At 40.7% G+C, this 14,145-nt stretch overlaps 1 protein-coding gene across 1 annotated transcript in view; it reads left to right on the plus strand.

Moving 5' to 3' along the window:
* The window catches only part of cblb (Cbl proto-oncogene B, E3 ubiquitin protein ligase), a 192,661-nt gene that overhangs the window by 110,316 nt on the left and 68,200 nt on the right, over positions 1-14,145 (plus strand). Inside the window, exon 10 of the mRNA XM_070434684.1 lies at positions 3,374-3,577. Coding sequence (XP_070290785.1) covers positions 3,374-3,577 — 204 coding nt within the window. The remainder of the gene's footprint in view (positions 1-3,373; positions 3,578-14,145) is intronic.

Consider the following 14,145-nt stretch of genomic DNA (forward strand, 5'->3'; position numbering starts at 1 on the left):
CTACTGCATCTTGCCATCTTTATGTAATACATGTATCACTAGCCACTTTAAGCTATGCCACTTTATGTTTATATACCCTACATTACTCATCTCATATGTATAGACTGAACACTATACCATCTACGGCATCTTGCCTATGCCGTTCTGTACCATCACTCATTCATATATCTTTATGTACATATTCTTTATCCCTTTACACTTGTGTATAAGGTAGTAGTTGTGGAATTGTTAGGTTAGATTACTCGTTGGTTATTACTGCATTGTCGGAACTAGAAGCACAAGCATTTCGCTACACTCGCATTAACATCTGCTAACCATGTGTATGTGACAAAATAAAATTTGGTAGATTTTATTGAAAATATTCATCCTTAGTAGGTGGTACATCTGCAGAGAAAGCAAAACCCTGCTTGAATGGAACATTTGTGTGTGTGTTTGTGTGTGTGTGTGTGTGTGTGTGTGTGTGTGTGTGTGTCAGATCGGACGGCAATGTCTGTATGTTTGTAATTACTGTCCTAATAAGTCACTATTGGCCTCCTCCCGTAGTGGGACATCTGTGCTACTTTTCCCAAGTAAACAGATCTATCTATTGTGTCATCTTATTGATCTTCTGCAGAAACACAGACTTGCTTACAGGAGGCACTTTTTTGCACTGTTGGGTGGCATATATTCGTGGTCGATTCATTTGTTTATTTCTTTCAGCGATGTGTGTTAATAACCTGTTCATATTGAGGTGGTCCTGATATACAGTAATTACAGATACACATCTATAGATACTGTACACATCACAAACACAGCTATATATCATGTGTAAATACTGTAATATAAACATATGAACTTGGTAATGCAGGACATACAGAGATACGTAAGACATGATCTTGGGCACAGTTAGTTTTGTTCTGTTTCAGTACACAAGCCTTACCCATCTCCTCCCTGTTTGTAGGACCATAAAAAATACGCTTTACAAAGAATGCGGACAGAATCACGGAATCCAGACATTAAAAACGGAATTCAACAATATTGAAAAATGTATTGAACRTTTAGTAGGAAATCAACTAAATGTATTGACTTATTAGAAAATCCATTAATTTGCCCAAGATTATCATAAGATAGGAACATAATACATCAGTGATTSATATTTTCCCTCAACTTCCTGAAGAGAAACAGAGAAAATATTCACCCAATTGTATAGGGCCCTATGTATGGTTGATGTCAAGTTAGTGATGGTTTTAGAATGGTAGAATGGCTTAGCCTGTCCCTTTCTATTACTCTGTCTATGGCTCCACCAGTGATTCCCATGGCTCCATCTGAAGTGGGCCCAAGGGCACGTATGTGTGTGTGTCTCTGTGTGTCTTTGTCAGCGCAGTGATGTCAGGTGTGGGCCATGTAAGTCATAGAGGGAACCTCAGTTCTCTCTATTGTATGACTAACTAAAAACCCCAGATATGTTCCAGTTGAGTCAAATATGGGGGGGGGGTTCCCTCGTCACATTAACCTACTCAACAAGGACTTCTGGTTCTACTTATTCTTTTTTTAAATTAAAACATCTGCCATTACTCAAAGATTCTTGATCACATCCTGGTATTTTTTATTTAAGTTAGTTTCTTAAGGCAGAAGGGGTGGGCCCTGTAGGATTTGAATGGCCATTCTGTTTTTGGAAAGGACGTGTTTGCGGGGCTTCTCTTCTGTTGTGATCAGATGTGGGTGTTTTTGGCCAAGAGCGGTGATGCATATGTTTTTACACATTTACTGTAATGTACAGTATGTACATACATGGCTCTTCAACTCTGAATCTTCTGATTTGATTGATCAGATTCATATCTAACCTAGGACCAAAACTTGCATGTCATATGACTGGGATCATCTGCATTTACTATACCTGGGGTTGCAAAATTCCTGGAACTTTCAATAAATTCCCTGGTTTTCCAGAAATCATAATTGGAGGATTCCGGATTTCCTGCTTATTCCCGCCTGATTACGGAACCCTCCAGTGGTGTAAAAATTACCCAATTGTTATACTTGAGTAAAAGTAAAGATACCTTAATAGAAAATGACTCAAGTAAAAGTGAAAGTCACCCAGTAAAATACTACTTGAGTAAAAGTCTAAAAGTATTTGGTTTTAAATATACTTAAGTATCAAAAGTAAATGTAATTGTTCAAATATACTAAATTATCAAAGTAAAAGTATAAATAATTTCACATTCCTTATGCTAAGCAAATCAGACTGCACGATTTTCATTTATATATTTTTTTAATTTAAGGATAGCCAGGGGCACACTTCAACACTTTGACAATCATTTACAAACGAAGCATGTGTGTTTAGTGAGTCCGCCAGATCAGAGGCAGTAGAGATGACCAGGGATGTTCTGTTGATAAGTGTGTAAATTAGACCATTTTCCGTCCCTGCTAAGCATTTGAAATGTAAGGATTACTTTTGGGTGTCAGAGAAAATGTATGGAGTAAAAAGTACACTATTTTCTTTAGGAATGTAGTGAAATAAAAGTTGTCAAAAATATCAATAGTAAAGTACAGATTTCCCCCCAAAATACTTAAGTAGTCCTTTAAAGTATTTTTACTTAAGTATTTTACACCACTGGAATCCTCCAACCATAATTTTGGGAAAACCAGGGAATTTATATTACCAGAAACAATGCGTTGCATTGTCAGCCGATGCTGAATGTGTCTGCAAGGCTGCCTGCGTGAAATATGGCCGTGGGTGGACCGGCCCACGGGAGGCCAGTTTTTGAGGACAGGGGATTTTTCTGCAGTGTCAGTGAGCCTGAGCAGCCTCCCACTCTAATTAGGATTGGTTTCCAAAAATGCTTTGATGCCTTTCGCAAGTCCCCAACCAGATAGATGGCTGCCACAATCAGGCTTTTGTTCTTGTAAATATCGCCTCCCTTTGATTCACTAAAGTTGAAGCAGAGGGAAACCTCATCATGAAAGATGGAAGCCTTTTATTTATTTATAGTGCTGATTGTTTTCCTCTGCCATGTTTAATCTGTATTCGGGGCACTGAGGCTTGTAGATTGTCAAAATGACTTCCTTCTTATTAATGTGTGTGCATGTCTTCACTTTACTCTGCCAGTGCTCTTTTTAAGGGGGAAAAGGAAAGATGTCTTACCAAGGCCTACAGGTTCTTTTGAATGAAAACATGTGTCCCAGCTGTCTGCAATTGCCTCTCTTGCTTTAGATCCCACAGCGTCCGTGCGTGTGTGTTGTATGCCTGAATGTGTATAGTTTCTGGGCATGTGCATGTGGGATTGCATTTATTTGAATGTTTGATTCATTTAATTACTTATGTTTTTTGGCCTATATAGTACAGTGCATCTTTTAGCTGCAAATACACGGAAGCTTGATGTGTGTTTCTCGACAGGAGTCGGACGGACAAGGGTGCCCTTTCTGCCGGTGTGAGATCAAAGGCACAGAGCCGATCATCGTGGACCCTTTTGACCCGCGCAACACAGGGGCTAAGTGCTTCTTCCTGGATGACTTTAGCTCGCCTATGCTGGAACTGGACGACCTGGACGAGGATAGAGAGGACTGTCTGGTCATGAACAGACTGGCCTCCATCAGGAAGGTACTTCACATCCTTCATTTACTATCACTTTTAGTCTATTATTATACTACGTAATTGTATGAATTCATTTATTTATTTGAAAAATGTAAAATACATATGGAGTTGCCTCAGCCATGTGAGTACAACAAAATACACACACTAAACATTAGAGGATTTAAAAATCATGGTAGCGCTTCATAATAATTCCACGTAATAAAGCATTTGTAATGGATTAGTAAATCGCTTCTTTATCATTTATTAATCATTACTCCCACATTTGTAAATGCAGGTAACGTAGTTATTCACACATACATATTCACACATAAACAACCTTTTAAAGTATTTATGAATGATTCATAAGATCATTAATAAGATGTCTTATATAGGTCCTTACATTATAAACCATTTACAGATATTACTATGGAATACTGAAGTATAATTTCAAGCATTTCATAAGTGTCAAAGGCTTTTATTGACAATTACATGAAGTTGCTGCAAAGAGTCAACATTTGTTTTGACCCTTCTTTTTCAAGACCTCTGCAATCCGCCCTGGCATGCTGTCAATTAACTTCTGGGCCACATCCTGACTGATGGCAGTCCATTCTTGCATAATCAATGCTTGGAGTTTGTCAGAATTTGTGGGTTTTTGTTTGTCCACCCGCCTCTTGAGGATTGACCACAAGTTCTCAATGGGATTAAGGTCTGGGGAGTTTCCTGGCCATGGACCCAAAATATTGATGTTTTGTTCCCCGAGCCACTTAGTTATCACTTTTGCCTTATGGCAAGGTGCTCCATCATGCTGGAAAAGGCATTGTTTGTCACCAAACTGTTCCTGGATGGTTGGGAGAAGMTGCTCTCYGAGGATGTGTTGGTACCATTCTTTATTCATGGCTGTGTTCTTAGGCAAAATTGTGAGTGAGCCTACTCCCTTGGCTGAGAAGCAACCCCACACATGAATGATCTCAGGATGCTTTACTGTTTGTATGACACAGGACTGCGCTCACCTTGTCTTCTCCGGACAAGCTTTTTTCCGGATGCCCCAAACAATCGGAAAGGGGAACTTTACGTGTATGATCTTATTATTTGTTTCTCAGAGCCATTTCCTTGGCTAGTTATAGCCTAATATTAGCTAGCTAACATTGAACCTCGTTGGTTATCTACCTGCAGATTCATGCAGGGTAGTAACGTCATGAGTTGGGATTCTGGTTCATTATTTAGCTAGCTAGTTGTTACAGTGACATTCTATTTCAATAGAATGTCACTTTAACAACTGTTGATAGACTGTAGCTTGTAAATTCGCTCTGGCTATCTACTCTGATTTCAGACCACGGGTAATAAGATAGTCTAGCTAGCTACGTTTTCAGATATTACACGTTTATAATTTGGACATAAATTATTTTCATTTCAAGTTAAAGTGTACCGTTAGCTAGCTAGCTAACGTTAGCTGGCTGGCTCGCTAGCTAACATTACGTGTATGATCTTATTATTTGTATCTCAGAGCCATTTGCTTTGCTAGTTAGAGCCRAATGTTAGCTAGCTAACATTGAACTTGTTTGGTTAGCTAGCTAGCAGGGTAGCTAGCAGTTAGCTAGCAGGGTTAGCAGGGTTAGCTAGCAGGGTAGTAATGTCATGAGTTGGGATTATGGTTAATTGTTTAGCTAGCTAAACAAAATACTCCACTATGCAAGTAACCATTTTCGGGTGTGTTCTTAAATTCAGTCTGGCCTACTCCCGTCTGAGTGTGCCAGAGCGCAGAATAACTGATGAATTTATGAACGCTCAACACCTGTTGAATATGGCCGGTGTCAGTAAACGTTTGCAAAAAAAGCGTAATTAAATTGTTGCCAGCAGCACAGTTACAGTCACCAACGCTCTGGATAACATGAAAACAGCCTAACCAGCTCTGCTAGGGTGAGTATAATAGTCAGAGTTTGGGTGGGGGATAAATCTTAAGAGGGTGTGAACGATGCTGAATGGGTGTAGACAAAGAWGAGGTCTCCGGTAGGTACCAAAATATTCAAAGGCCATTTTCTCAAAAGTGAGGTTGCAAGTTTATCAACTTTCAAAGCAGAATTACTTTCCCATTGTTCCCCAAATGCAGTGTATGATATACCATTTTGTAGCTCTGTGTSTCTGCTTTTATCCAATGTAAACAACACCATTTCAAAATTGTATCCCATAAGGTAATTCAAGGAATAGTAAAATAGACCATAGACAGGTTTCCCTCATTCTGTAAGGTTCTGTATCTATTTTCTTAGTCAACCTTCTGTTYTGTTTCGTTGTGTTTTTGAACGTAGCCCTGTCTTTAATTTTTGTTCATTGATTTCACCMGTGTTAGTTTCTCACCTGGTCTCATCAGCTCCTTATTTAGTTCAGTTCATTTTGTTTGTGCCTTTGTGAGGTATTGTTCGTTTTGACTCTACTAAGCCTTTCCTAGCTCGTTTGTGAGAACCAGTTATAGCCTTCAGTCCTAGTTTTGTTTCACCTGCTTGTTTGCCTACCTGTGTATGACCATTGCCTGCCTGTGACCACGATTCCTGCATTCTGRGAAGGCGAAATTAACACCTGCCGCGCTCTGTGACGGAATCTACACCTTTTTCTCCCTGAGTATTCATTACACATTCAGGTGCAGCGCTCTCTTTCTCCTTGTGGTCCGAATCACACATAATCACACTGATAATTAGGAAAAAGTGTATAATTTATCAATTATTGATACTATTGATAAATTATACACTTTTTCCTAATTATCAGTCTTTACATATTACATTTAAATCTCACCCAATGTCTAACCTTTCTAGTGAGCATTATCAGGCCATACCATAAAGTCAGATCAGAAGTCAGAGGTAATTCCACCACATTAAGTGAGTGTTTCATTCCCCTTTCTTTCCCTGTACCTCAGACTCTTTATTTAAAGACATTTAAAATATTTTGTGTACCAGGTTTACACTGGGTTTTTCAGTACATTTCTTATCAAGAGAATCTACATGTGTGCAACCAAAACTCGGACAATAGATACTTCAGAAAATGTAATTTGTGTACTCTTTAAGGTGCATCCTTTCTAACCTGTGAAAAKCCCACTAAAACCACATTAAAAGACCCCACACAATAAATCAAATGCAGTATTAACACCACTAACAAATATTCATAACAGGTGGGTCGTGTGTGGGTGCTGGCGTGTATGGTAAAATTTAGGGTAAATACAAACAAAATGACCAGGCCTTACTTAATTCCCTTAACAGCTGGATCCGGGTACCTTTATACTGTATAGTACACAGTCTAAATAACTGCTCTCCTAAGGAACCTGCCCCAGGATGACTTTCAAAGGGAGAGATACAGAATCACTGGTAAACTTGGTAGTGGACATTCATCAGTCATGGAATAAAAAAATAAAAAAGATCTACTTGGTTTTCACATTGCTACATCCTAGTCAGTCCAAGCTCACTGCATCTTGGGCAGGAAGTCTTGATAAAACCATGCGTAGACAGAATCGCACTTCCGACGATACAGTGTCCCGTTAAGCGGAATAGGCACCTTCTAAAGAAAACAACCCCAGAGCCCATTTCTTGTAATCTTGTAATTTTGACCTGTTGCGTTGACATATGTCCTCTACGGACTGTCCCTGTGACATCCACTAGTCAAAATATGAAACCTGTTGTTTAACAAATCTGCTAGGTCTTTCAAAACAGTTGCTGGCTTATCAGCTCAATATTCGGWACTAATTCCATTTTGGACACAGTTCCACGTAATGGAAACATTATTATTATTTTTTTAGATGACATTACCTTCTTACTTAAACCACTGGRGTTACCCAAACTATAGAATTCAGTAATAATAATTGAAAATTGTCAAAAACATCTATTATACAATTATTCATACATCTGTCCCAAATGTCTTACAGCCTGTTTGAGTTCAGTGAGTTCCACTCATTTTCACTGGTGGCTTTTCTATTCGTCCACAGGAAGCTTATCTTTAAACCAAACAACAGATGGCYACCTCTAATATAATCAGTAGGACCCAAGGCTCAATCCCRCTGTTCGTCAGGTGACCTTGTATTGAAACATTTACTTCTTCAAATTACTAAGATATTGTATTATTAGTGTGCTATCTGAAAGCCACTAATATTTCCATTCACTTTATTACTTTCAATAGTCTCCATATCTGTTTCCTTCAACTAGTACTCTCCCTTCCCAATAGGAAAACCCTCTCAATAACTAGTGCTAATACACACAGATCACTCTCAAACAAAGTCAAGTCCTGTACCTTTAGCAAAAGTGGATATGTCTTAGTCTGACACACCTGTTTCCCAGAAACAGACAGTCATACAATGCTTTAGCCTTATCTTTATCAAATGATCCATAAAGCGACCACTCTGAACATTTCTCTTAATACTTTTTACACCACTTACATACGTCTGCGTGTGGGTGTGCAAATTGTATATTATTAGTATTATAAAAAAAAAAATAATTGTTACTTTATCAAATCTCTGGTAACCCATTATACTCTTCTTTACAAATTCCTTCTTTACACGAGTGTTCTATTCATACAGGGGTTGAAATATTTACAGTAGTGTTTTATTTATACAGCATACTCAGGAATAGTACTCTCTCCTTTCATATCTTCACATACAGAATCACTATATAACATTATAAATCAACATAGGTATTCACATCCACTCCATGTGCATCTTCAACGATTCCTAAATGCCTACAATAACACCTCATGCTCAATAACACGTTGTGCTATTATCAGTGGTTCTCAGACCACGTAGAAACTTCTCATAAATGCCTACAGACAATTGTCAGTGGAGCTTGTCTATCGGTACATCCTATATGTATCTTCAACTGTTCTCTTGCCGCTACTTCCTATACATATAAAATAACACCTCATGCTARTACCYTGGGTGGTGGTGGACAGAATATATATGTTATATTTGGTAAAAGACAAAGTCCATATTATGGCAAGCACAGCTCAAATAGGCAAAGAGGAAAACCCAAGTCAGCATTACATTTTAAGACATGATGGTACAGGTCATCTGAGACATTCCACCAAGAATTTTCAAAGTGTCTACTCACAGTGCATTTGCAAAAACTCCATCACGCGCTATGATGCTGCAAACTGGACTCTCATTGACGCCACGGAAAGGAAGCCAGAGTGTAACTTGCCTGCAGAGATCGTTCATTAGATTTCACTGCACCTTCAGTAACCGCTGAGGCAAAAATATGCTTCACAGAGTACATTACACAGACACATCTCAACATGCACTGTTCAGAGGAGACTGCGTGAATCAGACTCATGGACCTCAATTGCTGCAAAGAATACTTCTAAAGAGACACCATAGAAGAGAAGGACTTGTTGGGAAGAAACAAGAGCATGGACATTAGACTGGAAATTGTTGTTTGGTTGAAGTCCAAATTTGAGATTTTTGGTTCATATGCGTGTCTTTGTGAGACGCAGAGTAGGGGAAGGATGATCTCCGCATGGAGGAGGAGGTGTGATGTGTGGGGGTGTTTTGCTGGTGACATGTCTGGATTTATTTAGAATTCAAGGACATTTAACCAGAATGGCTACCAAGCATTCTGCAGCGATATGTCATCCATCTGGTAAGCGCTTAGTGGGACTATCATTTGTTTTTCAACAGGACAATGAAAACCACCTCCAGGCTGTGTAAGGGCTATTTGACAAGAAGGAGAGTGATGTAGTGCCTGCATCAGATGGCTGGCCTCCACATAGTGAGGATACACTCAAGGCAATCATCAAGTCAACTTGATGAACCCAGCAACTTGGTTATTAGAAAAGCACAAACATAATTTCTTCCCTGCTATTTCATAATGTTTAAATTACCCGTGGAGTTATTATAAGGTGCATCCAAAACCTAAGTACAGACAACTCTGTTGTAGCGATTGAGATGTACTCCTTGAGCTGCAATTCCGTAGATATTGCATTTGTGCCATGACCTTACAGTTCTTTGTTACAACACTATTTCAGCAGGTCGAGACCCACACGTTCTTCAAGGAATGACATTACGGAAGAATTTGGCAGACGAACACATGGGTCAATTCACCCTGATTAGAGGGCACAGAAAGAGTTTAAAAAAATATGAACATAAGTACATAGTAAACACCAGGAATAAATACATAGTATAAAATGAAATTGTTTTGTCACATGCATACGTAAGACAGGTGTAGACACTAAGACAACATGTGGGACTTATTACCATAAACCAACGACAACTTGCCTATATACACACCATCCCTAACGTGTTGGTGAAAAAGAGTAAATTCAGATAGTCAGGGTAGCTATTTAACTAACTGTTCAGCGGTCTTATGGCTTGGGGGTAGAAACTTTTCAGCGTCCTGTTGGTTCCAGACTTGGTGCATCGGTACCCGCTTGCCCTGTGGTAGCAGAGAGAACAGTCTATGACTTGGGTGGCTGGGGTCTTTGACCATTTAGCACCTTTCTCTGACACTGATTATTGGAGCTGTATACAGGCAGTACCAGATCACTGTGCAGTGTGTGTGTGTCTATGTGTTGTGTCACTAAGCGAGTGTATGTGTGGTGTGTGTGAGTGTGTATATACAGTACCTTTTCCCAAATTTTTTAGGTTACAGACTAATTCTAAAATGTATTAAATCTCCAGAAATGTTCAAGTCCAGGCTCTGTACAGGCCACTCAAGGTCATTCAGAGACTTGTCCCGAAGCCACTCCTGTCACGCCCTGATCTGTTTCACCTGTTCCTGTGATTGTCTCCACCCCCTCCAGGTGTCGCTTATTTTCCCCAGTGTATTTATCCCTGTGTTTCCTGTCTCTCTGTGACAGTTCGTCTTGTATGTTAGTCAAGTCAACCAGCGTGTTTTTCCCCTACTCCTTTCGCTATTCTCTTTTTGATAGTTTTCCCGGTTTGGACCTCTGCATGACGCTGGACTACTTTCCCGCCTGCCTGATCATCCTGCCTGCCCTGACCTTGATTCTGCCTGCCCTTCAGTACCTTTTGAACTCGGAACTGGTTTTGACCCTTTTGCCTGTCCACGACCATTCTCTTGCCTTACCCTATTGGATTAATAAATATTGTAAGACTCCAACCATCTGCCTCCTTTGTCTGCATCTGGGTCTCGCCTGTCATGATAACTCCTGCATTGTCTTGGCTGTGTGCTTAGGGTCATTGTCCTTTTGGAAGGTGAACCTTCGCCCCCCAGTCTGAGGTCCTTGTTGCCTTTTGACAAACTCCAAGCGGGCTGTCATGTGCCTTTTACTGAGGAGTGGCTTCCGTCTGGCCACTCTACCATAAAGGCCTGATTGGTGGAGTGCTGCAGAGATGGTTGTCCTACTGGAAGGTTCTCCAATCTCCACAGAGGATCTCTAGAGCTCTGTCCGAGTGACCATCTGGTTCTTGGTCACCTCCCTGACCAAGGCCCTTCTCCCACAATTGCTCAGTTTGGCCAGGTGGCCAGGTGGCCAGAGTCTTGGTGGTTCCAAACTTCTTACATTTAAGAATGATGGAGGCCACTGTGTTCTTGGGGACTTTCAATACTGCAGACATTTTTGGTACCCTTCCCCAGATCTGTGCCTCGACACAATCCTGTCTTGGAGCGCTATGGACAATTCCTTCGAGCTCATGGCTTGGTTTTTATGCGCTGTCAACTGTGGGACCTTATATATACAGGTGTGTGCCTTTCCAAAACAATCAATTGAATTTACCACAAGTGGACTCCAATTACGTTGTAGAAACCTCTCAAGGATGATCAATGGAAACAGGATGCACTTGAGCTCAATTTCGAGTCTCATAGCAAAGGGTCTGAATACTTATGTAAATAAGGTATTCTATTTTTTTTATTATAAATTTGCAAAACCTGTTTTCGCTTTGTCATTATGGGGTATTATGCCTAGATTGCTGATGTTTTCTTTTCTCATCCATTTTAGGTTAAGTCTGTAATGMAACAAAATGCGTAAAAAGTCAAGTGGTCTGAATACTTTCCGAAGGCACTGTATTGTGTATATATAAAGTCTTGCGAGTGTGCATTGAGTCAGTGCAAGATACGGTTCGTGCAGATATTCCGGGTAACCATTGAATTAACTATTTAGCAGTCTTATGGCTATTTTATGGCTTGGACGTAGAAGCTGTCTCGGAACCTGTTGTTCCAAGAGCTGATGCTCCAGTACCGTTTGTGTCACGCCCTGACCTTAGTTATCTATGTTTTCTTTATTATTTTTGTTAGGTCAGGGTGTGACTAGGGTGGGTATGCTGGTTTTGTATTGTCTAGGGGTTTTTGTATGTCTAGGGGTTTTGGTAGTCTAGGTATATGTAGGTCTATGGTGGCCTGAATTGGTTCCCAATCACAGAGTTTATCGTTGTCTCTGATTGGGGATCATATTTAGGTTGCCATTTTCCCTTTTGGTTTTGTGGGTTCTTGATCTATGTTTATTTGCCTGTCTGCACTATCCATATTAGCTTCACGTTTCGTTTTGTTATTTTGCTTGTTTGTTCAGTGTTCGTTCTTTTAATAAAGTAGAATGTACGCTTACCACGCTGCGCCTTGGTCTCCTCCTTACGACGGCTGAGACAGTTTGCCGGATGGTAGCAGAATGAACAGTCTATGGCTTGGGTGGCTGGAGTCTTTGGCAATTTTTTGGGCCTTCTTTTGACACGCATGATATGGAAGTCCTGGATGGCAGGGAGCTCGGCCAGAGTGACATACTGGACTGTCCGCACCACACTCAGTAGCGCTTTGCGGTCGAGGGAGGTGCATTTGCCAAACCAGGTGGTGATGCAGCCAGTCAAGAAGCTCTCGATGGTGCAGTTGTAGAGTTTTTCATGGATAAGAGGGACCATGCCAAATCTTTTCAGCCTCCTGAGGGGGAAGAGGAGCTGTCGTGCCCWCTTCACHACTGTGRYGGTGTGTGTGGACCATGTTAAGTCCTTAATGATGTGGACGCCAAGGAACTTGAAGCTCTGTACCTGCTCCACTACCGCCTCATCAATGTAGATATAGGCGTGCTCTGCCCTCTTTTTCCTGTATTCCACGATCAGCTCCTTGGTCTTACTGACGTTGAGCGAGAGGTTGTTGTCCTTGTAACACACTGCTAAGTCTCTYACCTCTGTGGTGGCTAATTTCTGCATTACCAAATGAGGAGAGTTACAAACTTCACACACCAGTCAGAGTTATACTTAAACTACATCTTTAATAATAAGAGCTTTGCAATAGCACTTTGACTTTAAATGATGCGCCATTTCTAATGAACCACTGAAAGTGACAACACAAAAGTACAAAGATATTTTATAGCCAAGATACACCCCTCTCAATCTATATGACAAACAACAGATACATAGAATGGTCACAAGGTTAAGATTTGTATGAAAGATATCTATAAAACATAGCAGACYGTTACTGCTGTGTCAATAGTTTTCATTATAAAGACCAGTGTCTGGCCCTCCTACTCCAAAAGGGAACCGTCTCTCCCTGGTACGGTATAGAACAGAACCATTAGCTCATGTTCTCTGTAATGTTCTTTAGGCTTTATTACCCAAAGACATCGTAAATCTCCTCTGTCAGTGCTATCTCATAGAGGCCCTCCTCAGTAAAACACACACACAATATTTAACAGAATACTCTATTCTGTAGAATAAAACAACCATTATAATACAATACAAGCATTATAACATAATCTTGCAATTTCRARGACACCTCCTCCCTGTAGGCTGTCTCATCGCCGTCGMTAATCAGGCCTACCAKCGTTGTGTTGTCAGCAAACTTGATMATGGTTTTGGAGTCGTGCATGGCTACGCAGTCGTGGGTCGACAGGGAGTACTAAGCACACACCTTGAGGGGCCCCCGTGTTGTGGGTCAGCGTAGCGGAGGTGGTGTTGCCTACCCTCACCACCTAGGGCCGGCCCGTCAGGAAGTCCAGGATCTATTTGCAGAGGGAGGTGTTCAACTACAGGGGGATAGTGATTTAGGCAGGTTACCTTGGAGTTCTTGGGAACAGGGACAATGTTGGTTAMCTTGAAACATGTTGGGATTACAGACTGGSACAAAGAYAGATMAAAAATGTCAGASAAGACACTTACCAGCTGGTCTGCACATGCTTTGAGAATGCGCACTGGTATTCGGTCTGGCCCGGCGACCTTGTGAGTGTTGACCTGTTTAAAAGTTTTACTCACACCGAGAGCGAGATCACACAGTCATCCGGAACAACAGTGGCTTTCATGCAAGACTCTGTTCTTGCCTCGCAGTAAAAGTCTTCATGGGTACAAAAAGTTGGAACTGTTCCGAAATGGATCCGTGGCTTTCCCACCCGACCTGATGAGCATAAATAAAAAAAAAACAGAGACACGTACCGAATGGACCTGAGGACAGTCAGACCCGTTCCGAAAAGGACCATAAAAGACCTGTGGCTAGTTCAGATCCGAGAGTAGAAAGAAAGAGAGAAAGAAACCTTAAACTGGGTGCTGCCAGTGCCATCAATAAACTAGTGATATTAGCCAAATGTTCCACAGTTTCATGTCCTTAAAAACGGCCTATAATACATAAAAAAACACTGTTTCGATGTGTAGCATATTAACAACTTTATAGTCTATTGTTTTATTGGTTTTT

The sequence above is a fragment of the Salvelinus sp. IW2-2015 genome, linkage group LG23 (genome assembly GCF_002910315.2).
Source record: "Salvelinus sp. IW2-2015 linkage group LG23, ASM291031v2, whole genome shotgun sequence".
Classification (NCBI taxonomy): Eukaryota; Metazoa; Chordata; class Actinopteri; order Salmoniformes; family Salmonidae; genus Salvelinus; species Salvelinus sp. IW2-2015.